This window comes from Macadamia integrifolia, chromosome 2 (assembly GCF_013358625.1).
Source record: "Macadamia integrifolia cultivar HAES 741 chromosome 2, SCU_Mint_v3, whole genome shotgun sequence".
In the NCBI taxonomy this organism is placed as follows: domain Eukaryota; kingdom Viridiplantae; phylum Streptophyta; class Magnoliopsida; order Proteales; family Proteaceae; genus Macadamia; species Macadamia integrifolia.
The window spans coordinates 34,419,278-34,446,389 of NC_056558.1; the positions used below are offsets into that span (position 1 = coordinate 34,419,278).

General features: G+C 38.3%; 2 protein-coding genes across 3 annotated transcripts; one reads left to right on the forward strand and one right to left on the reverse strand.

Annotated features, from left to right (window-relative positions):
* The first annotated feature begins 440 nt into the window (after positions 1-440).
* On the forward strand, positions 441-4,860 carry LOC122072250 (ARF guanine-nucleotide exchange factor GNL2). Its single transcript, XM_042636836.1, has 2 exons — positions 441-1,553; positions 1,666-4,860. Exons 1-2 carry the CDS (start codon positions 445-447, stop codon positions 4,769-4,771), a joined length of 4,215 nt encoding a protein of 1,404 aa, XP_042492770.1. The 5' UTR covers positions 441-444; the 3' UTR covers positions 4,772-4,860.
* Positions 4,861-6,820: 1,960 nt separating this feature from the next.
* Positions 6,821-24,331, reverse strand: LOC122066308 (mucin-17-like). 2 transcript variants are annotated; one of them, XM_042630134.1, is made up of 17 exons: positions 24,114-24,331; positions 23,682-23,801; positions 22,855-22,916; positions 22,527-22,614; positions 22,340-22,401; positions 22,166-22,262; positions 20,699-21,178; positions 17,134-17,817; positions 15,452-15,484; positions 15,312-15,347; positions 15,180-15,215; positions 12,856-13,014; positions 12,422-12,523; positions 12,231-12,314; positions 9,338-9,512; positions 9,185-9,230; positions 6,821-7,540 (listed from the first exon to the last, which is right to left on the reverse strand). In XM_042630134.1, the coding sequence occupies exons 2-17, from the start codon at positions 23,778-23,780 to the stop codon at positions 7,402-7,404; spliced, it is 2,382 nt and encodes a 793-aa protein (XP_042486068.1). In that variant the 5' UTR covers positions 23,781-23,801; positions 24,114-24,331; the 3' UTR covers positions 6,821-7,401. The 2 variants fall into 2 exon arrangements, with proteins under 2 accessions (XP_042486068.1, XP_042486073.1); XM_042630139.1 differs by lacking the exons at positions 23,682-23,801; positions 24,114-24,331 and having other exon boundaries at positions 22,835-22,906.
* Positions 24,332-27,112: the final 2,781 nt, after the last annotated feature.

The following is a 27,112-nucleotide window of genomic DNA, read 5'->3' on the forward strand; positions in this document are numbered from 1 at the left end:
CCTTAACCCCACCGCTTGACCATCATGTCGCAACATTCCTACCTTAACCCCTATGCTGGTATTCTTGACCAGGAAATGCATCCATTGCAGCAAGGAATGGAGAGTCTCCTCCCTCTTCTTTCTGCATTGACGACAATAGCTTCCCACCTCCATGATATGGATGCATCCGCGTTGTTAATGAGAGAGAGTCGTCGTTTGGGACTGGGTCTCCAACCGCACTGCCTCTTCTTCACCTTTCGGAAGGTCATAAGGTGAACACATGGCAATGCTAATTGGGTCCCAGGAAGAGGAATCCATCAACCACTTGTTTCCCAATTAATCGGGTCCTAACCTATTTTTTGCTCCTCAACGTTCTTTTCTCTAACCGTTTTTCAAACACTTTTCACAAAACCGTTTTCAACTTCCTTCATCTTCCTCTTTTAACTTCTTCAATCTGAAGAAATAATGGCGAAAGCAAGAGACCAGAACGAAGGAGAAGAAGAAGAAGAAAACAATAGCTCATCATGTGGACCCAAAGTGAAGAAACTCACAAAAAGGAAAAAGAAAGAATTGGGAATTTCATGTATGTTGAACACAGAAGTTGGAGCTGTTATAGCTGTGATGCGTCGCAGCAGCAACACCACCACAGATCCATATTCTCAATTCGTTTCTCCCTCCGAAGAGATCTACGATTCCACTCTGTTATATTCTTTGAAATCTTTGCGTTCCCTCATCTTCAATCCACAACGGGAATGGCGAACAGTAGACCCATCTATCTATCTCTCCCCTTTTCTTGATGTGATTCAGAGCGACGAAATTCCGGCTTCTGCGACCGGGGTGGCCCTTTCGGCGATTTTGAAGATACTGAAGCTCGAAATTTTTGATGAGAAGACCCCTGGTGCCAAAGAAGCCATCAATTCTATCATTACTGGTATCACAAATTGTAGACTTGAGATTACAGATCCTGCTTCTGAAGATGCTGTCCTAATGAGGGTCTTGCAGGTTTTGGCTGGGATAGTGAAGAACAGAGCTTCTGTTTTGCTTAATGATCATTCTGTATGTACAATTGTCAATACCTGCTTCCAGGTTGTTCAAAAATCTGCCAGCAGAGGGGATTTGCTACAAAGGAATGCTAGACATACTATGCATGAACTGATTCAGACAATCTTTGCTCGATTGCCGGAGATTGATCAGGTTCGGGAGGATGGAGAACAGAGTACAGATCAAACGGGCTTTGATGATTATGATGGAAACTTGGATTCTGGAGGGTATGGTGCTCGTTGTGCTATTGATATCTTTCATTTCTTGTGCTCTTTACTCAATGTTGTGGAGATCACAGAGACTGATGGGTCCTCTACCCAGAATTCTGATGAAGATGTTCAACTATTTGCTCTTGTATTGATAAATTCTGCAATAGAATTGAGTGGAGATGGAATTGGGAACCACCCAAAGCTTCTAAGATTGATCCAAGATGATCTCTTTTATCATTTAATATACTATGGAACTCGTTCGAGTCCACTGGTATTATCCATGATTTGCAGTACTGTTCTCAACATCTATCACTTTCTCCGTAGGTAAGAACTCAAAACTCAATGACTACAACCTCTACTTAATTTCTTGACTGATGAGATTGAAAATATATGATGAAATGAGAATTAAAAGGAATCGATATCTTGACATTTACAGGTCTATCAGGCTGCAACTTGAAGCTTTCTTCGTATTTGTGTTGTTTAGAGTTGCCTCGTGGGGAAACTCTCCTCAGCTTCAAGAAGTCGCACTTGAAGGAATAATTAGTTTCTGCAGGCAGCCTACTTTCATTGTTGAAATGTATGTGAATTACGATTGTGATCCACTTTGTCGGAACATTTTTGAAGACATTGGAAGATTGCTTTGCAAGCAGGCTTTCCCACTGAGCAGCCCTTTGACAAGTTTGCAGATCCAAGCCTTTCAAGGCCTAATAGTTATTGTTCACAACCTTGCTGACAATGTTGAGGAAGAGAATGATTATTCAAGCTCTAAAGGGTCATATCCCCTTGAAATTTCTGAGTACAAACCTTTTTGGATAGAGAAATGCGACAACGGCGATGATCTGGAGTCATGGATTAAGTTTGTCAGGTTAAGGAAAGCACAGAAGAAGAAGATACTGATTGCTGGTAACCATTTCAACCGAGACGAGAAGAAGGGACTGGAGTACTTGAAGATCACAAATCTAGTGTCAGATCCTCCAGAGCCAAAATCCTTGGCTTACTTCTATCGCTATACTCCTGGCTTAGACAAGATTGCAATTGGAGATTACCTAGGCGACCCTGGTGAGTTGCACATTCAAGTCCTCAAAGAATTCACTGCAACATTTGATTTCTCAGGTATGATTCTTGATACTGCCCTGAGAACTTTCCTTGAGACCTTCCGACTGCCAGGAGAATCCCAAAAGATTCATAGGATCCTCGAAGAATTTTCAGAAAAATTTTATGATCAACAATCCTCAGAAATCTTTGTGAGCAAGGATGCTGTGTTCATCCTCTGTTATTCCCTCATCATGCTCAACACAGACCAACACAATCCACAGGTGAAGAAAAAAATGACAGAAGAGGAGTTTATAAGGAACAATAGAGCAATTAATGGAGGAAAAGATCTCCCAAGAGAATACCTTTGTGATCTCTTCCAATCAATTGCAAATAATGCCATCACATTATTTGGCCAATCGGGTTCATCTTTAGAGATTGATCCACGCCGATGGATCGAGCTGATTAGTAAAGCAAAAGTCATGGAAGCATTCATTCTTTGTGATTTTGAATGTCAGCTCGCAACAGATATGTTTGCTTCCATTGCTGGAACTTCTGTTGCAACCCTTGCTGCAATTTTTGAGCACACCGATGAAGATGATATCCTCCACGAATGTGTTGAAGGGATGTTTTCAGTTGCAAAGATTTCTCAATTCGGACTAGAAGATACACTTGATGAGCTCCTTGCCTCCTTCTGCAAGTTCACTACACTATTAAATCCTTATGCCTCAGCAGAGGAGACCCTTTATGCCTTCAGTAATGATTTAAAGCCAAGAATGGCAACTCTTGCAGCCTTCACCATTGGAAACAAATTTGGGAAATCAATTAGAGGGGGGTGGAGGAATATTGTGGATTGTCTATTGAAGCTCAAGAGGCTTAAATTGCTTCCTCAGTCCGTTAGCGAGCCAAATATTGCTTCTACCTCATCAACCGACCATCCAACACACTCCAAATCAGAATCAGTAGTTCTCTTCCCACCGGTACCTTCAGACCATGTATATGGTAGTAGCCGTCAAAGTTCTGGTATGATTGGACGATTCTCGCAATTCCTATCACTAGAAAGCAGTGAAGACTCTATGGTCCATTCAGGGAGTGAATTTGAACATAATTTGAAGATAATTCAACAATGCCAAATAGAGAACATTCTTAACAATAGCACAAACTTGTCAGAGGAATCATTACTGAATCTTGGACGCTCCTTGATATTTGCAGCTGCTGGTAAAGGTCAAAAGTTTAGTACCCCAGTTGAGGAAGAAGAAACTGTTGGATTTTGTTGGGATTTGATCACCACTATTACTTTAGCAAACATTCACAGATTCTCAACCTTTTGGCCTTTTTTCCATGATTACCAACTTTTGGTTGCTCAGTTCCCTCTATTCTCGCCTTGCCCATTCGCAGAAAAGGCCATCGTTGGCCTGTTCAAGGTCTGCCTTAAGCTTCTCGCTTCATGCCAATCAGAGAAAATATCTGAGGAGCTAATCTTCAAGTCCATAAACTTGATGTGGAAGCTTGATAAAGAAATCCTTGATTCATGTTGTGAGTTAATAGTACAAGCTCTTGGTAAGATTTTTACTGAGTACCCTGCAAATTTGCAAACCCAGACTGGATGGAAATCAGCCCTCCACTTGCTTTCAGTTGCAGGTCGACACCCCGAAACCAATGACCAAGGAGTAGAGGCTTTGATCATGTTGATGTCAGATGGTATACATGTCTCACGAATGAACTATGCATACATAATGGACTGTGCATTTGGATATGCTGCGCTAAAGATCATTCCCCTAGATAAGAGTTGGCAATTGATAGATCTAATGTCAGATTCTACAAACTTACTAGTTCAGTGGTTCAAAAATGGATACTCCGATCCTGGGAGCAACATTAGTACTACAAGTAATTCCTCGGAGGATGGGTCCAAGACATTTAATTCCTCTTCCTTCACAACTAACTTATTTGTCAAGCTTGCAGATGCCCTTAGAAAATCTAGCCTAGTTCGACGAGAGGAGATAAGAAATCATGCTGTGTCAGCCCTACGACGAAGCTTCAAGTTGGCAGATGAACTAGGTTTCACATCTTCTAACTGTATAAATGTTTTTAACCTTGTGATATTTGCAATGGTTGATGATTTACATGAAAAGATGGTTGAGTACTCGAGGAGGGAGAATGCTGAGAGGGAGATGAGAAGCATGGAGGGGACATTTAAAATGGCAATGGAACTTTTGACTGAAGTGTTCTTACAGTTCTTAGAACCATTGTCACAGAATTCCGGGTTCAGGACATTTTGGCAAGGTGTGTTGAGAAGGATGGATACATCTATGAAGGTCAATTTGGGTGATAACCAGTCAAGATTGCAAGAGTTAGTGCCAGTATTGTTGAAGAAGATGATCATAGAGATGAAGGAGAAAGAGATTTTGGTGCGACAAGAAGGTAATGATTTATGGGAGATTACCTATGTTCAGATACAGTGGATTGTTCCTTCATTAAAGGAGGAGTTATTTCCTGAGGAAGAGTTGTAGAACATGGTATCTTCTTTTTATAGAACTTTTTTGCATCATTGTATTCTCTTAATTTATTTTTTTTCTACACAACAATAGATTAAATCATTATTCAACATAGATTTAACAAAATGAAATTTGTTGAATTCATTCCGTATGTCTTAGAAGTAGGAGCAATTAAAGGTAGTATTTGGAGGCTTTATTGGGCTGGTAAATTGACATTCTAGTAATCAACCATTGGATTCCATTTTAACCCAAATCTAACTTCTTCAAACTTGCACCTAATAAGTTTTCCCCTGCAAATTATCCAAACCAATATTGTGAAAAAAAGCCATGTCACCCACCTGTTTTGAGTTAAGACCAAGTTGTTTACCTCTGCAAAATAAATAAATAAATCAAAAGTTGGTTGATAAAAAAAAATTCCCCCCACAGTTTCCCAACTAAATGAGGTTAGCCTCAAGGAGCTGTAAAAAGATTAAATAATCTCATATGAACCACAAAGTTTCTATTTCTAATAATAAAAGATAAAAAAAAATTAATAATAATAAAAATAATTTATATATATATATATATATATTTATATATAAACTTACAAAATAAATTATTGTCATTGATTTTCTCCAAAGTCTTATTCTTGTCATCTAAAGCTTCATTATCATACTTCTTTATTTCGATGGAAGAAGAAATTAGAAAAACTGATGTATGTGAACACTTCAGGACACAGATAAAGAAATATGGAGCCCAACAAATGCATGCTTTTAGTGATTTTGTTACATTTGCTCACAACAAATGCATGCTTTTTAGTAATAATTTAGGAATGACATGCATTTTATCAAATTAATGAAAATTTTAAGTGATGTTATGGTACACCCATTTAGGTGTTTTTCTAAGTACATGCCGAACATCAAATGCCCATCTGAAGTTATGTGGAATCCCAAATTTTATTGAGAGATTGACCCCAAAGTCCCTATCTACATCACTGAAAGCTTTTCTTTTTCTTTTTTTCTTTTTTTTCTTTGTTGGTGAGGGCTAGTGCCAAATCATGGTGGTAATCAATCAGTCATTAGACTCATAACTCATGAATTATAACTATTGAGATCTTAAGCATTCTTGTTGGATGTTGATGGGTTATTTTCCGTGGACTGAACATTAATTAGGGGGGCACATGGATTTGCCTAACCATAGTATTTATTAAACTTTCAATAAGCCCAACCGGATGTAGTCCCAATATAACAAGAATAATAATCATAATCTTATCCTAGAAGGGTCTAAAATCAGATAATAAAGAAGCACAAAAGAGAAGTTAAAATGAAGAAAATGGAGATTAGAAAAGAAGATAAAGCAATAGAGAAAGACGCATCATGGAAACATCTCCTATAAGGGGTCTACAACACGGGTCTTGTCCTCCACAAAACTCTATCCAAAATCATACTAGAATCGAGCCCCACAATACACTTATCTTTTCATACCACTTTGTGGATAGTCATCTTAAACTTGTCCTTACTTCTGGTTCCCTCCGAATGAATCTAGTCACTCTTCCTTACAAGGGCATTCATAGATCTCTATTGAACATGGACATACCACCTCAACTGACTATCACAGGGCTTGTCCAGGATTGGGCCCCCGATATGGTCCCAATCAAGGAACTAACACTCGGGTTTTGAACAGGACCACCGAAACCTAGCTGAAATCAAGTATTTTTTTTTTTCCTGCTATTGCTAAAATTTCACCAAAAACCACCCAACATTTCCCACAAACCAGGTTCATTTCGGGGTCCACCGAAACCGCTGAGACCAAGATGTCCGAGATTTAGTTCCATTAGGCTCAAGTTAGGCCTCAACTGTATGGCTTTCCCACGAAAACCGATAGATAGGTTACCCATCAAGATTTTGCCTTCAATTCTTCTCTGAAAGCTCTTCCTTCCTCGGTTGGTACTGCCATGTAGTTTCTTTATAATGACAAAATCCATGGGGACCGCTGTTCTTACAGAAGAGATTTTGAGCTCAATGATCTATCATGCAAAGGAGAAAACAATGATTGGCATCAAATTTTGCTAACACAGCCCAGAAATATAATAATCATCAAAACAATCAAACCATATTTATAAATTTTTGTTTCACCATAATTACAAACAGAAAACCTCAAATTTTATATTTCAGACTCAAAGCGACTGTGATGAGTGTGGAAGATAATGGTGATAGCAGCCTATTTTCCCTTTTTCTATGGAGCAGGGAAAATGAGGATCGGGAATTACAAAGCCCTAATACCAGATCATATGACAGAAACAAATAAATACAATCCCATTAAGGGCAGACATACAAACACCAGATGTAATGTGTTACTAATAACAATTAGATTTACAGTAGACACGAAGATCATAAAACATAAACAGGTACCCCTATGGAAATGCCAGCCATCAGTGCCCCTCTCCAGATGGTCTTACCCTTTTTGTCTCTGCTCTTTCTTTTCGTAGTAAAAGTTACACCTTAAGTGGGCAAAGATGTTTGAAGATGACTCCGTCTCTCTCATTCTCGACCATTTCAGGTGATCTTCAATCAGAACAGAATCAAAATTTCCCCATGATGAGAGGCTGTAGTTGTAACAGCAAGACGCTGATCCTTAAATGGCATCAGAAGCCTTTGTACTTATATCTATCCAAATGGATTTCCTCCAAGGGAAGAAAAAGAATTCGGCGTAGCAGGTTGTGAGTATCTGCCAGGTAGTTGCTGATCCATATTCAAGCTCCCAGAAGAAGCTCCATCGTTGCCAAAACCCCCAGATCCTTGGTATCTGTGATATAAGACAGAAATTTATCTTGCCGAGGGATCTCATGAAAAGACAACTAAAATCATTGAGAATAATAAACTTTTCTGTTCTAATTATCGAAGCAGTGTCTATCCTTCCTAACAGAATAGATAATACCAGTGGTTAAATCAATTATGGGTGAGCAAACTGGCTCAAGCCAGTAAGCTTACGATCAAATTACATGGTGGAAAATGGTATCCAGGACTATTTACGTAAATACATGGGCAGTAATTCAATTAATCTAATACCGCTATACACTTTCTGTTCATGAATTTGATGAAGTGAAACACTCACGGATTAAGGCCATGAAGTGATCATTTTATTATCTTAAGGTTGGAGATCTAATCACTAAAGATAGGAGAACTAATCACTAAATATACACAAAATTTTAACAATGCTATAATGGTACTTTTTTGCTTGAAATTACCACCTTTTATTATGACTGACGAGCCTGAAAGAAGCAAGGATTTCAGCGTTCATAACCGCTTATCCTAAAAGCTAGAACTGATGTGGTTGAAATCTCTTATTCAGGAGTTGGGTTTTTCAGTCACTAAACCTATGGAGATGTATTGTGATAATCAACCTGCTATTTATATTTCTAGTGATTCGGTTTTCCAAGAGCTAACTAAACACATTGAGATCAACCGCCATTTTGTGAGGGAAGTTGTTATAAAGAAATAGTTTCTGTTTCTACTCCATTTGTTCACTCTGGCAATCAACTTAGCGATATGTTCACCAAGGCGTTGTCCAGGCCTCCATTACTTAGTGGGTGCTCCAAGATAGGCATGGGAGATATATAAGTTCCAGTTTGAGAGGGAGTGTTTAACATTAATACCATAGGGGTTTTATATTATGTTTTCCATATTAGCTGGGTTAAGTTGTAATTATGTTTAGTTGTCCTTTCTCATTGAGTCATTATCCCTTATTACTTCTTCAAGTCAAGGCCTATAAAACCCATTAATGGACCAAATAAAGTCTTTCTAAGCTCAATTGAACAATTTTAAGTGCATCATAACCCCATCCTTCAGCCATCCTATTCATTATCTTGGGCAACCGAGTTGGCTAGTTCTCAATATTTACAACTCATAAGGTTCAAAGCCAACTAGTTGATGTTTTAACTCCATGGTCATTATTGCACCAATTCAGTAGTTCTTAATGCTACAGCAATTGCTTGAGTCCCCCCCCCCCCATTATTTGAGTTTTATTTTATGGTAATGTAACAGAGGGTACCCAACCCCATGATATGCACACGTAAACCTTATAATAAATCATCTTCAAGCTAGGACCTGTTCCAAGCTGAATAAGAAAACCATGTAGTTATTATTCAACAATTATCTCTCCATGCACCTTTAGAAATTGGTATACTTCTCCCACACAGAAGACAGGGTTCTGCGTGTGCATGTGCATGTGCACACACACGTCTGTGCATGCATCTGTTGGCATAATACACGCATGCGTGTGCAAGCATCTATATATATATATATATATACATATTCAGATATACATATATATATATGTACATATATAATATTTCACTCATTCCATGAATTTTGAAGCCCTGAGGTCACATTATTATCAGAACTTAATCCTTTTAAAAAGGAAATAGAATACAAAGGCTAAAGAAGGTACCCAAAGGGATGCATATTACTGGATGCCTGTTGCCCCATGTATGCACCTGCCATTATTCAACAATTATAAGCGAAACAGTCACAGGAGATGAGGAAACCAGAAGACAAGATTTTTTTTTTTTTTTTTTTAAGGTTAGTAGAGTTGCGATCCTACTTGGAGACATTGCTGATGCATAAGATGGCAACTGGGGATGCAGGGCTGACGCATACGATGGGGATTGTGGATGCATCCACCTTGATGATGGGGCTCCAAGGCTAGAAGTACGCAATAAGCCCGTTGGTCTCGCCACATTTGGTAGCGCTCCTTGCAGTGATGCCATAGAAGGAAACTACATCATAAGAAGAAAAAAAAAAATTTATGCAAGGCTAAACAAATTTCACTGCCTCAAGGTGTTTTAAGGGTTGAAACTTGGAAGGCTTAAATACATCAAAGAATCCCAACACATAGCAGTCATCTTGCCTTATTAATTAGTTGGAAAATATATAAAGATATGTACAAAACTGGAAAGACAACCAGGTAGGAACTTTCTCAATGAAAGTTTAAAGCCATCAAACAAGTTTCTCTGTACCCAACAACCCTGTGCTGGTCTATGGTACCAGAATGCGGGTGCAGGTGTCAGAGACTTGGTGTTAAACTTGGTCTCAACAAATCCCGATAACTAGAATTCAGGGACTTGAGACATATATATATATATATATATATTTTTTAATATTTCAATTTTTATGATAAGAATTTTTGGCGTTATAAAAATAATTTTATAACTTGCTGGGCTGTGCCTCTTTCCTCTTATTTTTATTGTCCTACTCTCATTTTTCTTTCACGTCTCTCATCTTTCCATCTCTTCCTTTTCCCTTTTTCTGTTTGGACATTTTTTTATTTTGTTTGGTATGGATCCATGTAGCCGACCTCAGTAAGTTGGGATAAGGCTGAGTTTGTCATTGTATAAAAATAATTTTATAACTAATAGATTTTATCAATATTTGTTACTAGACTGCAAAATAGGTTTTTATAGTCACGGTCCATAGGTTTTCCGCGGACCAAGGGTGAGTCTCTACTCTTGACAGAGAAGAAGCTCCCAGACTTGGAGCCTGAGATGTGAGAGTCATCAATGGAGAGGAAGTGCCTCCGCCCTGGTGTGTGAGATTCTTTAGCAATGGATGTCAAAAAAGTAATAATAAAAATAAATAAATAAATAAAAATAAAACGCCCCCCACCCCTCACCCTCCCCCATCTCCCCTCCTACTTCTTCTCGAAAACGCCTCATCCACCTCCTCTTTCTTCCTCAAACTTCTTTTGTCTTCAGCTCAAATCTGATGCAGTTGGGTGATGGATTAAGAAGAAATACCTTTGATTGGTTTCCTTATTTACTCCCTTTTTTAGGCTTAGAATTTGTTTGGCAGTTCTCTTATTTGATGAGGTTTTATTTCTATCCTAGTTTAGATGCAATATTTGTTCCAGTTTTAATTAAGAAAGTAGGTTTATTTTCAAATCTTTAAATAGTGTTCCTGTACCCAGCAGAGAATGGAATTTTTTTTGAATGAATTGATTAAGTTTTTTTTGGTTTTGAGCCATGGATGCCGACAGGCCTGCAACTCCCTCCATCCCCCTTTGATCTTCTTCCCTTCCCTGACCTTCTTCTCTTCTTTCTCTTTTCATTCTCTTCTTTTTTTACTGTTTCTGCTGTACTTCCCTTGCTGGAATCCCATAGTTTAATTCCCTGCAACCCTGCTGGGTGGTATTATTGGTTGAAGAAGGCAGACTGACGAGACCTTTCTCCCAAGCTGATGAACCAGAGATCGTGGGTAAGGTTGCTATACATAGGCGATTCAAACCCTAAAGCATCACCTCCAAAACTTTGTTCTGCTGTGAGAAATCGATCTCAGATTCAGATCTGGTTCTTGCTTGCCGCCTAAAGAAGTTCAGACTTGTTTTCCTCATTGAAGCTTGCAGTTGATCTCAACGAGACTTGGAGTAGATTATCTGCTTGAAATATCAGACCAAACCGAGAAGTATCAAAGGAGTTCTTCCTTTTTTTTTCGTTTCCCTGGTTCTACTGCTCTGTTCTTCTTGGCCGAAGGTTGAAGACAACCTCCACCTGAATCGTGGCTTGCCTTTTTTCTAAGAGGTACCTTTTTCTTTGGCTATTATTATCTTTTGTCCTTTGAGTTTCCAAAATACCCCTACTTTTTCCCCTTTCTACCTCCAACCTTCGCAATAATTTTGCTTCTTAATTTATCCCTTCATAATAATTCCTAATTCCCTACATATCCCATCATTTACTTGAACCTTCATTTATCCTTTTAAGATTCTTTTTTATTTACAAGTCTGCCACCCTATTACAAGAGTCCTAATATTTACAGTTCTGCCATTCTATTATTGGGTTGAGTTATTTGGTGATTGGGTGGGCCCCTAAGCGATCCGATTTCAGTCTTTGAAACCCGGATCCCCATCAAAATCTGCAGTTCCTGTTCAGCTTTTGCCTTTTATTTTCCATGTTATTCCATGTTAAAAGGACCTGGCAGAGGCCCAAGTCAGTGGCGCACCCATGGCAAAATCCATGTCCATACATATGTTTACACTTAACACACAATTCAACAGACCAACCAATGAATCTAAGTAACATAGGTGATGGTATATAAAATGTATCCTTTCCAACGATAGCAAGTAACAATTTTCAGATTTACCTTCCAAAATCTAGTATGACATTCCATTTGAAATTCTCTCTATTATAAAGCATCCCACAATTCATGGCAGGCAAGTTCCGAAAATATTTTGAAATTAAGAGCAGAACAATATCAATAAACTTAAACAAAATATCTATACCTATGCTTTGAAATACACAATAAAATTCACCTTTCTTTTCTTCTTCAAACAAGAAAACAAATTCACAGAAAACCATTACAAAAACATTCTAAGCTGCCAAGGGGACATCATAAGCATGATCTTCTTAGATGATGTTGATATACTTGTCTTATGGAACAATAAATGGAGTAACCGTAATGAATCAAGCAAGGAAATCAATTCAAATAAAATATTGTAGACATACCGTTGGGGCCTGAACTAAACTTGGTTCAGTGTTGAGATCAAACGGGTTGTTTGATTTTACTGAATGGGGAAAGGCAGACATTGGCTGTCACAGATAATCCCACATTTCAGATTAGTAACTACCCTATGGCTATGCAGATGTCACACAGAACCAACAAATTCAACACAATCATCGATGTCAAGGTGAAATACCACTGCAGCAGGATATTGCATGCCAAATCCCATTCCACGAGGTGGACCAGTTTGCCAACCTGGAACCGCAGGAGCTAATGAATAGGCTGAGGTGAACAGGTCCTGTAGAAGATTGAAAGTGTTATTTCAAAAAGAAAAATTTTAAGAGAACCCACAGAACAACAAAAGGGATAACTAGATTGTATCCCTCATGACCATGAAAGGGACTCCCCAAGGAACAGGCTCATTGAAGAATCCTAGGGTCTCCCCTTCTCTATTTTACTCCCACCAAACCCCCCCACCCCCTTAGGTGTTTGTTGCTCTTTAGCTTTGCTGTATTTTCTCCCCCCTGGAGCATGTACATTCCCACCCCCCCCCCCCTTTTTTTTTCTTTCTTCCGCTTTGGTAATGGATTTATTATTCACCCAAAAAAAACCACAAGGGAAAACTAATACCTCTGGAAGAGCGTTTCTTCCACTAGATTTTGCTTCCACAGGGACAGGTTGTGATGCAACTCCAGAACTGGCAGCCTGGACGAGCTTTGTTTGAGATGGTTGCATAGTTGGAGTGCTCAAAGATCCGAGCGCATTTGGTGTAAGTGAATAACCCCATGGCTGCACCAAAAAATAAAACAGAGAACAGAAAAGCACATAAGAGAACAGCATAAATGACAATTACTATACAACAACAAACTCAACCTTATCCCAACTTAATAGGGTCAGCTTCATGAATCCATGCAAAAACAAAATAGCAGAAATGAAAGTAAAAAAGGAAAGAAACCTCGCCCCACCATGTCAGGAAAATCGCAGCTAGATGGGGTCGGCTACATGGACCCTTGCCCTCCAATTGGCCTTATTTGAGGTCATACTTGGGACAAGATATAGCCTATGCATACCATTCCTCACTACTTCTCCTATAGTCATTTTAGGCTTGGCCCTAGTTCTTTTAGCTCCTTCAATCAAAATCATATCACTCCTCCTTACTGAGGCATCCTCAAACCTCTGTTGGACATGGTCAAATGACTTTCTCGAAGCTTCTCATTGATTGGGGTAACTCCCAAATCAGCCCTAATATGTTCATTCCTTACTTTATCCTTCCTATTTTTGTCACACATCCATCTTAACATCCTCATCTCTGCTACACACAGCTTCTCTATATGACACTTCTTAACTGCCTAACATTCCGCCCCATACGTCATAGCCAGTTGTACAACAGTCATATAGAATTTCCCTTAAGCTTTAAAGGAATAAGTCGGTCACAAAAAAACTCCGGACGCACCTCCCCACTTCACCCATCCCACTTTAATTCTCTGTGAAATCCCCTATGTCACCTTCTTTATTTATGGTTGACCCCAAATATCTAAAATAATTACTTTGTGCTCTCTCTCTCTCTCTCTCTCTCTCTCTCTCTCTCTCTCAATTTTCACCATATCATTGTCCATCATAGCATGACTAAAGTTACACATCAGATACTCCGTCTTCAATCTACTAATCTTAAAAGCTCTTGTTTCCAAGGTTGATCTCCATAGTTCCAACTTTACATTAATCCCTGCTTTTGTCTCATCCACCAAAACGATATCAACGGCGAAGAGCACAAACCACTGGATCTCGTATTGGATGCTCTTGGTTAAATCATCCATGATAAGCACAAATAAATAAGGGCTCAAGGTTGACCCTGATGTAATCAAATCGTAATTGAAATTTTTTTGCCTTGGCCTCCCACATATCTTACCTTAGTCTCCACGCCTTGATACAAATCTTTCATTATATCCACATATTTACTCGACACCCCTCTCTTCACTATAACATGCCAGATTAAATCTCTAGGGATTCTATCATAGGCTTTTTCTAGGTCAATAAAGACCATATGGAGATCTTTCTTGCAGGTTTTATATCTCTCCATGAGCTTCCTTAGTAGGTAAATAGTTCTTGTCGTGGATCTACCTAACATAAAATCGAATTGGTTCTCCGAGATACGAGTCCTCTTCTCAAACGGGCTTCAATAACATTCTCCCATAATTTCATAGTATGACTCATTAGTTTATGCTTCTATAGTTATTGCAAATTTGAATATCACCTTTATTTTTACATATCGGAATTATAATGTTTCTCCATTCATCTGGCATTTTTCTTGTGTTCATAATCTCGTTAAACAGATTGGTTAACCAAGATATCCCACACACTCCTAGGCTCTTCCACAATTCTATTGGAACCTCTTATGGCCTTGGTGTCTTGCCTACTTTCATCTTTCTTAAGTCTTTTTTAACTTCCCCCATTCCAACCTTTCGTATATATCTATGACGTGTGGGTCTTCATGCATAATGCAATCTTTCAAGTCATTCCTACTCGAACTATCTCTGTTTAGTAGGCCTCATCCCTTATCAACACTCTTCCATCATCACTTTTGATACATCTCATATGGCTGAAATCACTACTCTTCCTTTCTCTCATTTTACCCATCTTATAAATAGTTTTTCCCTTTCTTTTGTGTTTAGATTAATATATAGGTCTTCATATTTCTTCGCCCTAGCTATCCCCACAATCTTCGTAGCCTCGTTTCTGGAAAAATTATCCGCTTTTTATCTTCTGTCTCTTTAGTTTTTTATCATGTCTTAAAACTAGCTTTCTTTATCTTAATGGCTGCCTACGAGCCTGACAACTACCCTTTGCTTCCCCTAGGACTTATTTGGAAACCCTCTTAATATAAATCATCATCTCTTTCTATAAAACAAAACAATAATAATAGAAAGGGGGGGGGGGGAACAAATAACATTGCTTACTTGAATATTTGAAACTCCAACACCTGAAGGAGTGAGCTGCAACATGGAAATGTCCACAAGAAAAGAAGTTATACAGCTACAACTATAACACAACAAATAACAATAATAAAAAGGCTGCATCATGTGTCTTACCTGATTAGTTGGAATTCCACCAACTGTAGGAGTGAGCTGCAACAGAAAAGCACATAAGGATACTACTTACAATTACAACTATGACCAAAAGACACCATAGTAACAGAAACAATAATATAAAAATTCATCACATATCTTACTTGGTTATTTGGAGCTCTGGTAACTGGATTGACCTGCAGGACAGAAATGCGCATAAGCAACAACTTATACTACAATTGTAAGAACAAGAATAGTAGCAAAGGTTCTATCAACGGATCTGATGCAGATAAAATACAATTGGGTTTATTTTAATAGAAATCAGCTCTGGGTTGGGCAATGTATGTGTTGGGCCTTTGATCCAATGTGTTTTCATTGTAATGGGCCACTTTAATGAGCATATAATATGGGTAGAAACTAGACCTAAAAAATTAGTTTAAATAAGTGTTTTCATTTATTAATTTTATTTGTAATTAAATATTTTGGTTTAGGCTGGATTATGATTCTATAAGTCTGGTCCTGTTTTGAGTCAGTTTCCTAGTCAGTTTATATTAACTTTATTAGTTAAGGATTGATTTAGGCCTGTCCTTTTTAGTGTAAGTTTGTTAGGGGTCCAGCCTTGTACACGAATTTGATTAATGAAATTTTGGCTTGAGCCTTAACTTAATTTTGTGAGGTTCAGATTTGATGCCAGACGTAGTGTTATGTTTGTGGGAAGCAAATAGTGGCTGGTGGGATTCCAGTTGAAGCTAGGTGAGATGCTTAGCCATAACTTATTCTTCTTCTTCGTTCTTCCTTCTCCATCAATACTAAAGTACTGTTCTTAATTAATTTTTGGTATCCCCATATATTAAAACCCTTCTATTTTAGTCTTGATATCAGATTCATCAACCGCAGGCCATTCTAAGTCTGCCCATGGTTTTAGTTTTCAGATCAGAAGTCAGTTAAAACAGTCCCATAAATCTGGAACTCTTCCCATCATTATTTGATCCAAACTGTGTTATCATCAACAAAAGCCCTTCAAAATCTGATCTGTTTCATTTATACACTAACTGTTGTTGACTCCATCGATCTTAGGGTTTTGGGTTTCCTATCTGAAGGAGGAAACTGCCATAACTTGATCTGGCTACCTTTTAAGGAGTCGTTTCTGAATATTTTGTTAACTTCATATCAGAAGATTATATCCATCTGAGCTGTTGGTCTACCATTATCAAGTTTTCTTCAATTCCAGTCACTTTTATCTCACTGTGATTCTGGTTTAATCTAAGTTTCTGAATCCTAGTTCCTTGGGGTTCAAGAAACCAATCAGGGTCATCTAGAGAAACTTCTCTATCTGGATCAAAAACCTACCACAAGGCAGCTCAGTTGGTGCTTAAGTTTTGTGCACAAATAGCCCCCCCACCACCCACCCCACCCAAAAAAAAAAAAAAAAAAAACCAAATCATCCTCCACTCGTGGTAAGTTTCAGCAAAAATAGAGTTTTCCACAGCAATAAAAATGGCTGAAAAGTCATTGAACAAAGATGAAAAGAGATTGCTGGACAACCGGACAATTAATGATACAAGAGGAAAGTTTCAATGCATTATGAGTCACACAGTTTAATTAAGCCACCAAATTCAGCACATGCTCAATGATGTGGGTCTCCTATCCATTGAGAGAATGGCCACATCAACCTTCCATGTGGCTTAAATAGGTAAGACCACGTAGAGAAGTTTCTCTAATTGTGTACCACTTAGAAAACCTTTTCCCCATTAGCAATGATAATGGCAGTGGTGGTGGTGGTGGTGGTGATGATTCTAACAACAATAACATTAGAAGAAAAAAGAAAAGCCACATTATATCTTACTTGATTACTTGGAGCTCCGCTAACTGAAGGAGTGGCCTGCTGTGCAGTAGATTGACTATCTGAGGTAGTAAATAGAGAATGCTGATGATGTTGCTGCCCCGTTGGCCACTGCCCCCCATTGGTTACCTTGGTAAAGGAATCACCACTAGTTGACATCATGCCTCCATCTGCAGCTGTTGGAGCAGTGCCACGAACAGAAAACATTGACATGTTGCCCGAGAGTGCAACTGCAGGAGCACCACCAACATGTGATGTTGAGATGCCTAAAGGAGCAGCCGCAGGACCAGCACTAGGTGGTAATGTTGACACATTGCTAACAGGTATAGTTGCCGCTCCAATACTAACAGGAGTTGTTGAAATATTGTCGACATGTGGAACTGCTGGAGAAGACAATTGGTACAATATAGATTCCAGAGTGTTCACATTTGAATGAGCCTGAGATAACTTTTCTTGTGAAGCAAGATCAAAAGAAGCCCAATTGTTGCTATCAGTGGATGAACTTGTTGCTGTATGTGGAACTGACGGATTTGCAGGTGGTGGTGGTGTTGGTTGTGCTTGTGGTGCAGCTGGAGTCACAGAAGGTTCAGGATCAGCATTGAAGTCAATCAAGCTTCCAGAATTTGCCCTCTTGAGTTCCACTGAATTTCCATCAAGGGATCCCAAGCTACTTGAAGATGCAGTTCTCTGCAATAATAATGTAGTCTGGTTAAAATTGGGACTAGCTTTAGTAATAGTTTGGGTTGGGCCTAACTTTTTGGCATTTTTAATTGTAATGGGCTGAAATAGAGAGATTAAATGTAACAGGAAGGGGCAAGAAAATTAGTTTTTCAATTAAGCATTAGTTAGTTTTGGGTCCATGTATAGAGTCCAAGTTTAGAAAATTATCTTAGCTGTCCAAGAGTCCTATTATTTGACACACTAAGCAAGTATGAGTTTTATTTTGAGTTTGTTTATAATATTTAGAATAAAAGAGTGATTAGATTCCTTAATAGAGAAGTTCTTTGATTTACTTTGAAATTTTTTCTATAAATAGACTTAACCAACCCCTCTTCCGATAAAATTGAATAAAATATTTGAATTTGAGATTGTTAACTACCTTGCATAGCTGTTGTGTAACTCGGCTGTTCTTTTCTCTTCCTTCTCTCTCTTAAAGTAATCTCTCTCTCCCTTCTTTCTCCTATTTTTCCTCTTCATTCTTTGGACTACAAATCAGATTCTCTCATCTCATGCAACTCGGCTGTTCTTTTCTCTTCCTTCTCTCTAACGGTAATATCTCTCCCCTCTTTCTCTCCTATTAGTCCTCTTCATTCTTTGAACCACATATCAGATTTGCTCTCTCTCTCTCTCTCTCTCTCTCTCCTCGCTTCTCCTCCATCGATTCTATCTTCCAGACAAGATTTGTTAATTTTTCTGTCTACCATCAACCACCCTCTCTTAATTCCACCTCATCGACCTCAACTATTACTATAATTTTATTCATGATTTTTATCTTGGACACCAATTATAGAGATTTGTAATTATTCCCATAAAATCTGATTGTTAGATCTGAGATCAGATCTGAACAATCGTAACCATCAGATTGGAATCTTTTCCTCCCATCTCTTAAATGAGCTCATCACTTGCAGATTGATATAATTTGATCTGCATCAAGAACCCTTTGAAGAATAAGTAAACTTTCACTCTGGTAATAGTCTAATAGAGACCAGTAGACAGATTCTCAAATCTAGCATACAATAACTTAAGCCAACAAGATTCTTGATAAACAGGCAATCTCAAGTATTACAGAAAATTTGTTAAAACTAAGGAAATAGCTTCTAATACTGTGACATAAGTAACTTAATAGCTCGACTCAAAATATTGCAGGGGTGTAAAAGCAGAAATACAGTTTGCATCAAAATCAGTTCAAATCTCTGAATTTAAGATTGACATCCCATCTAGTATCTCACCAAAAACTCTCCTCTTCTGATCTCATCCAAAATCCTATACCAAAGCTAAAAGTATTGTTCTTCACAGAATCCTTGCACTTTCACCAAAAGAGATAAAACTTCACCATCACTATATAATTCTTAGGCCACAAATACTAATTGATCGAAATACTACAAGACTTCACTGCAAGAAACTTTGAACCCAAAGGGTCGATGCCCCAAACCCTTACTCAGATAAAGAGCATCCCTTCAAGCCTTCTTTCTCCCTCTTGAAACCTTACTACAATGCTATTTTGGGCACCCTCTACTTCAGGAGCTTAAGCCCCCCCCCCCAAAAAAAAAAAAAAGAAGCCCCAACAGTATATGAGCCACACTTTTTTTCCAAGCAACAAAAAATATTTCATTTATGGAAAAATAAGTGGGTCAAAACCAGTACACGACCATGAAGGAACCACAAAATTTAATGCATAGTCCATATATTTATGCCATTTCTCATTCTTTTTCATTGTGTTCAAGAAGGTTGTCTCATGATCCTAATTCACACTTCCAGAAAATGATTACATCTAACATCTTTGCAGAACGGCCACAATCCAATTTTTCCAATGAAAACTGGAGATTGGAGCAGATATCCGCGTCTGCAGCAGGTCTAAACTAGAATTGGTATAATGTACCACACCTAGGAAGCCTATAAAAAAGTGCAGAAATGCAGATTTTAAACTTCAAATACCAGTAGAGAAACTTAGCGACTGAAACTTGCTTTGAAGCAAAAGCAAAAAATTAAAAATAAGAAGAATAGCATGTCCTTAGTGTTGGAAAATTTATTTCAAACCATCTAAAGCAAATAGATTTAACAATATAAAAGTAAACTAAAATCAGAATGCAAAGATCAACTAAGAATACAACTAGGTTATATGTTTTTCAAAGTAAGAACATAGGCAATATCAATATAAGCATCACTACGAAGTTTTCAGCTACAAACTCCGATCCCACTGCTTTAAGCAAGTCCTATCACAAGGCTGTTGGAAATAGATCTGAGTGAGTTGCACTCCAAAAGGTTGTAATACCAAAAAACGAAATCTAGTCACAATTTATCAGATAACCCATATTACTCAGAAGGAAAAAGGCTCTGGCATACAGAGCTTGGGCCTTGCTGACCCAGGGCATATATGCAATCACATTATATCTCCGATTATTGAAGCAGAACACAAATATTAAACTTTCAAGTTTCAAAGAGATAGAAAAGAACTTATGACAATGCAGTGGCTTCTGGAGATGGGACTCATGCTCAACAGGTAACTAGAAATGGTGGAGGTCTCAAGATGTTCATGATTCCAAAGAAAGCAGGATTTTTGTGCAACAAATGACCAACAGATGTTAGAAGTGCAGAAAGCATAGCTAAAGGCATGATAACCCGAACATGATGGAGTTGATGCAAAGGCATGCTATCTCAGTATTTCTGAACATTATGTCTGCATTTCACCAAAGCATCACTAGGTACCTCAACAAAGAAAAATAAAGCTAGTGAGGCACACCCAGTCTACTTATATGTGCTTCCCTAGGTTTTCTACTGGCCAAAGAAATGTTAGAAGCATTTTCAAAATGCCAGCATGTAAAAATCATACTCAAAGAAGGAACTCCACCTGTGTAGTACGTGCTGAGCCATCCACAACCTTCTTAACATTCTCTTTAGGAGGATCACCAACCCGAAGAGGCGGAACATCCTCCCCCAAGATATCTCTAACAGGACGAACCATAGGAGGACTGGATGCATCCAGGTCTTTTTGATGGTTTGGCGACTTCCCCTCCAGCCTGAATTCTCCATCAGAAAGCCTGTGGTCTTCAGATCTCCTGCTTGGTAATCTATCATCCCGAAACCTATCATCAACAACTTCAAAGCGAGCAGGACTTCTCCTGTACTCACCATGCCTTTGACTTTGTTGATCATATCCAGGACTTCGCTTTTCATCATAACTATTTCTGAAATTTCTGTCATCATTTCTGCTACCAGAACCATATCTTTCACCATATCGACGTTCATATGCATCCTCATAAGGTGGACTACGAGAACCGCCACGATATGTATCGATCCTTTTGTTTTCATAAGGATCCTCCCTATCACCCTGTTGAGATATAGAGCACCTTTAATGAACTAAGGCAGCTTTAAAAGAGAAAAGGTCATCAGACCTCTCAAAACATTTTCCATCATGATTATATTCATTAGAACTCGAAATACTAAATTTTGTAGATTATAGCATAGCCTATGAGGGTCATTTTTCAGGTAACCCACGACAAAGGTGATCTTAGATAAAATAAAATAAAATATCAGAAGAGCAACCCAATGCACAAGGCTCCCGTTACTGCGAGGTCTGAGAGGGGCAAATGCATGCAGCCTTACCCCCTTCGCAAGAGGCTGTTTCCAGGTTTTAAACCTATGACCAACATGTTGCAATAGTGCAACTTAAATCCATAAGACATGTTTGTAATGAAAGGACATGATATTCATAAGACGTGTTTGTAATGATAGGAATCCATCACAATTTGTCACGTCAATAAACATAGATCCATGTTATAGAGGACCTCACACCCATCTCACGAATTAAGTTTCAGACCAAACAGCTTCAAGAACAGCCTTAAGAGTATAGTTACCAAAGAAAGAAATTATAGAAATGCCATTAGATTCCATTATAGTGAAATAGGGTGTACCCAGTGCACAAGGCTCCTACCATTGTGGGGTCTGGGGAGAGTCATAACGTACACAGCCTTAACCCCGCTTCATGGAGAGACTGCTTCCCTACTCGACCATTAGGTCACAATGGAACAACCTTACCATTGCGCCAAGGCCCACCCTCCATTACAGTGAAATAGCATTCTTGAAATTTTATGAAACTTTGAACTTACGTTTTAAACATTTCTAGTGCTTCTTTCAGGTCGACATTTGACCAGTGAGATGGATACGGGGTAATCTACCGCATGGACCACCCATATTCATCCAAGTCTGCCACGTGGACAGAAAAATGACCTCATGGCAAAATCAAAGATCAAAACAAGGCATCATTTGAATTACTTTAAGAAAAAGGAGAATGGCTTCTACACTGAACTCAGCGTACCATTTTCACCCTAGGAGGCTTGTCAATACTCCTCTCACCAGTATATCTTCTATCCACATAAACATGCCTAATGAAGTCCCTGAGTCTCTCAACATTACTGGAAGCAAATCTTTGGATCAGAATTTCATCAATTGTTTATATCACTCAAGAATATAAAAGAGCTACAATAATAACCTGCTATCTGGTTGAAAATGACGCTGTGGGTCCCATTCTTTGAAGTAAATTTCCCTAGCACGCTGTGAAAAATTAAAACAACCAATTCAAGAAATGAGAAGTAGAGAAAGATAATTCCAGTATTAGAAATTCAAAAGAATGAGAAGGTGGGAGCCAAACTGGTCTGTCGGTAGATATGCAAACGTACCTCATTTCCCCCTCCTTGAAGAGCACTAACTTCTTGTGAAGTAAATTTAGCCATCGATACTGATTTTACACGGTGTGTATACTCCCGACTGGAATTGTTTTTGATACAAATCATAAAACTTAAGTCAGCATAATAATTTTCATCAGAATATTAATGCTCAAATGTTGCCCCTATTATCAAAATTCTGACCCTGGAAAGTAACAATGTTCTAATACTTCCAATCTTATACCTTAGATGCCCAATTAGAATAAATAAAATATGGCAAAGAAAGTAGATACGAAACAAAAAGGCTATGCAGAATCGCATACAGGAGATCATTAGCACTCACTGTATCCCACTGCAGGTGGTGCAGATAAACGTCCAGAAATTAATGCACACATATTGAGGTCCCTGATTGGCAAAAAAGTTCAAAAAAAAAAAATTGTTAGATTGAGTAACAAATCGTAAGGTGGCATTTTTCATGTCAAACAGAGCATCAGCTAAAAATAATCTTCAACTAGAATAATGAACCTAAGATTGTTTCAAAGGATGAAACAAACACAAGTAACAGGTAATCATCAAAGTGAGACTTTAATTCACCCTGACAGATGAGGCTGCTGAAACTATTGAAGGGTAGAATTATGAAGTCAATTTTCACTTCCATTGTACTCTTCAATCTTTATAAGTAAACACCTGTTACAGGAAACTTGGAACTGAACCTTCTTCTTTTTAGACAGCAAGCCCGATATATGGCTTCTATTTCCTAATTCACACCCCCCCCCCCAAAAAAAAAAAGCATTTGACCTTTCTTAAGATTCCAAATGCCTAAGGATTTTATTTTCAACATGCAATGATGGAGGGGAAAGGGTCAATTGATTACAGATATCTTGCTTATTCCAATGAGCTCCAAAGTTGCTGCTATCGGACTTCCTTACACTCTCTTATTCAATAGATCATTAAGTTAAATTTTAATTATGTACAAATACGAACGGAATTTATAATACATTGTTTATGTGCATCACTGCAATCTCAGCTCCCCCGGTTATTATGCCACCCCAAAAAAAAAAATAATAATAATAATAATAATAATATGATAACTGTAAGATATCAAAATCCAAATTAAGTGGAGAAAACAACAAAAAACAGAACAGGAGAAACATGTATTAAAATGCATACCAGACTGTTACAATTCATACACCTCCGATTCGCAGGAAGTTTCAGGAGACCTCGAATAATCTTCTCATTTTTCTCGTCCTCCTTCACCCGACTACCCATTTTTCAGAGACTCCCTAAATCCTACAAGCAATAAAACCACCACAAGAAAAGGGAAGTTTGAGTTGGAAAAAAAAAAAAAGGAAGGGAACTTCCAATCAATATACAGCTTTAAAATCAAAATTAAACAACCATCCACCAAAACAAAAAATAATTAACATAAATTCGACTAATTAAGACAGGAATTCAACTCAAAGTCGCAAATCCACGTCGAATTCTAAGATTTGTGAACGGATCCGACGATATAGCAGGCCAAGATAAGCTAAGACAAGTCGAATTGATTGAAATCTCAAATAAACCCAGAGAAGTAAAACGATAAAGAGAACATCGACAGACCTGTATCACGGTTGGATGAAGGGATTCAACTTCTGAAACCTAGCTAACGCTGAATGAATCCTCTGATGAAGATGACGAGCGTAGACGAAGATCAACTAGATGCATGAGTTTCCAGCGATTTCGAGACTTTTTAGGGTTTGGAAACGACGATTTGTACAGCAAAATCTACACTTCCAATTTTCCTAAATTTTGAGAGAGAGATTCTCCTCTTCTCTGTGGTCAAACGACTCAAACCCTTGAAACGTTGCCGGTTTTGCCGGTGAACGACCGGTTTTTGCCGCTCCGGAGATGGAATAATTGGTCAGTGGAATTACAAAATTACCCCCAACCAGGGTTCTAACGAACCCACTTAATCTTACTTCTATGTGGACATTGATAAAATAAAGGACCCTCCATGGTACAAGCGTCTTCAAACACTTACATTAGAAGCGATTCAAATCACATCTTCCCCCACTGATGCCAATCCAACGGAGAGTTGCTTCTCATCAAGTGAGACGAGTCAAATTATAGTACTAAACCGTACGTGGCAGACTTCATTATGACAGTGGTGATCCTGTGTCGGCTTTGGGGTGTAATTTTGTGTAATTTTTGGGTCACGAGATTCTAGGATTTGGACAGCAGTCAAATTGGGATCCGCTTTGACGTTCCCGTTAATTTAGCGAAAACCTTTTGTTCCTGTAAGAAAGCTCGCTTTAATGACTATAGTACCCTTATTGCCCATCTTCCACTTGTCTACCTGGTCACCAAATGCACCAAATGCACCAAATGAAAGAAAGGAAAAGAATCTCCAAGGCACTATACCTCTCATAAAATGATCTCTTTATTCTCTATTTATATAACTATTCTGTCACTTTTCATTGGTGCATTTCTCTGTGCCGTCTGCTCAAGAATCCTTTCCTAAAAAAAAATAAATAAATAAATAAATAAATTTTATGAATAATTATTATTAGGTGGCCATGGCCAATCAATTAAGTAATCCAGGCCTGAATTTGATTTAGAATACCTCATGGTAAGCCCATTTAACTTAACGAATCACATGTCTATGCCCACAATTCCGATAAATTGCAAGGAAAGTGAAATAAAATCAAAACTAAAATGAAAACTTTTGTGATCATTGATTAACATTATTATGTTTTTATTAAAAAAAAAAATTAACATTACTGTATTACAAAATTTGAAACATTCTAAATTTGGTTATTAAAATTTAGGAAAATTAACACCCATGTTGCCAGTGTCGAGTTTCCCACATCCTCTCCTATTCTACTTCCCCGTTGATTATGTGGGCCCCCTATTGACAAGTAGGGGACCTCTCCCTAAATTCTATTTTCTTTTGAAACCAAATTCCTAGTTTTTAAGAAGAAAAACAAATATTCTATTTGAAAATTATGGTTATTATTTTTTAATGAGAGAGTTTAAAGTAGGGGCAAGGGTTCACTGAATTAACAACGTGCCTTACACACGGATATATCGAGTTTATTATTTATCTACAAAAAATAAATAAATAAATAATTGAATGTCTTTGAGTGTAGGATACATTGGTTCAAAATGCATTTTACCTTAAGAAAGTTATATAGTAATTATTACATAAAATTTAAGGGGAAAAGAACGTTCATAGTCACATAACCCCTGCACCAACACGGGGCCAATGAGAGGACGCATATGGGCATCAAGAGGGGTGGGGGTGTCAATTTCACCCACCTGCTCTGTGTGTGGGCACAAGGGCCACATGGTCAAAGAGTGTATTTTCGCCCTTTTTTTTTTCTTTTAAACTGTTTTTATTTCCCTTTTCTCTCTTTACTTGGAACCAGATGGAGCCACATGGATATACCTTACTAGAAAATAGGATTCGAAATTTTATATAGTAACTTTAACTATTTGACAGATGGATGGAGAATAGAGGAGTGAGTATTTGTGCTAAACTCATCAAATACAAATCAAGAGCTATAAACAATACGTTTTACATCCACAACATTAATTGATGTGCTCTAGGTTTCAGTCCCAACAGTCAAGTTCTCTGTGAAGTGTTCAAGTGCTTCCATCGTGTTATGTCTCCAACATCAACTGCTGAAAGAAAAGCCACTAATTTATTGGTAGCAAGAAGTGTCTTAAAGGATAAGAGTGGTTATCTCATCATCTTTAAAATGTTACAACCTGAATGATAAATTTTCTTTGATAATCAACATGATAATAGTGAAGCTCCTGTAGTACAACATTGTTAATTTATGCCCTCCTTCAAATATCAAGCAGATTGCTATAGTATAGTGTTGGTAGTACAACATTGTTGATTTATGCCCTTCTTCAGATATCAAGATGACTAGTAATTCATAAATTATGCGCTTCTACCAATGTTGTAACCAGTTGTGTCACACCCCGTTCACACTGAACCGGAGCGGTGACCGAGTTAACACCGGTTAACCCAAACCCGCCAGGATCATCAGATATTGTATTCCACCACAGCATACACACACTAACATAAGCTCATCAGATCAGCGGAAGACTAAGTTTTACCTGTGAATAAATCCTATATACTTGATACCCAAATGGTGATACAATAATTATATACATTTGGGCCCGAAGGCATGATATATACACAAAAAGAATAAAATTCAAATATCAAGTATATACAGGAAATCATCAAAATCATCAGAGTACACAGTTCGACTCGGTATCAAGGCTGGAGCTCAGCTCGGCATCAGGGGTTGTGCCCAGCTCGGCATCACATAGAAGAGCTCAGCTCGGCCTCGGAAGTGGAGCTCAGCACGGCCTCCAAGGTGGAGCTCAGCTCGGCCTCAGAACTGCTGTCCCGCAGCACAGCTCTCGCACAAGCAGTCAGCGCCGTGTTCTAACTCCTCAGGGGTCCACCAGTCCTCTTTAGGAAACTCGACTGTGGGACCCACCTCATGCTCCTCAGATGTATGACCTACAAAATCATCTAAAAAGGGGGTGTACACGTGGGATGAGCTCACTAGCCCAGTAAGTAGAAAGGTGGACCACACACA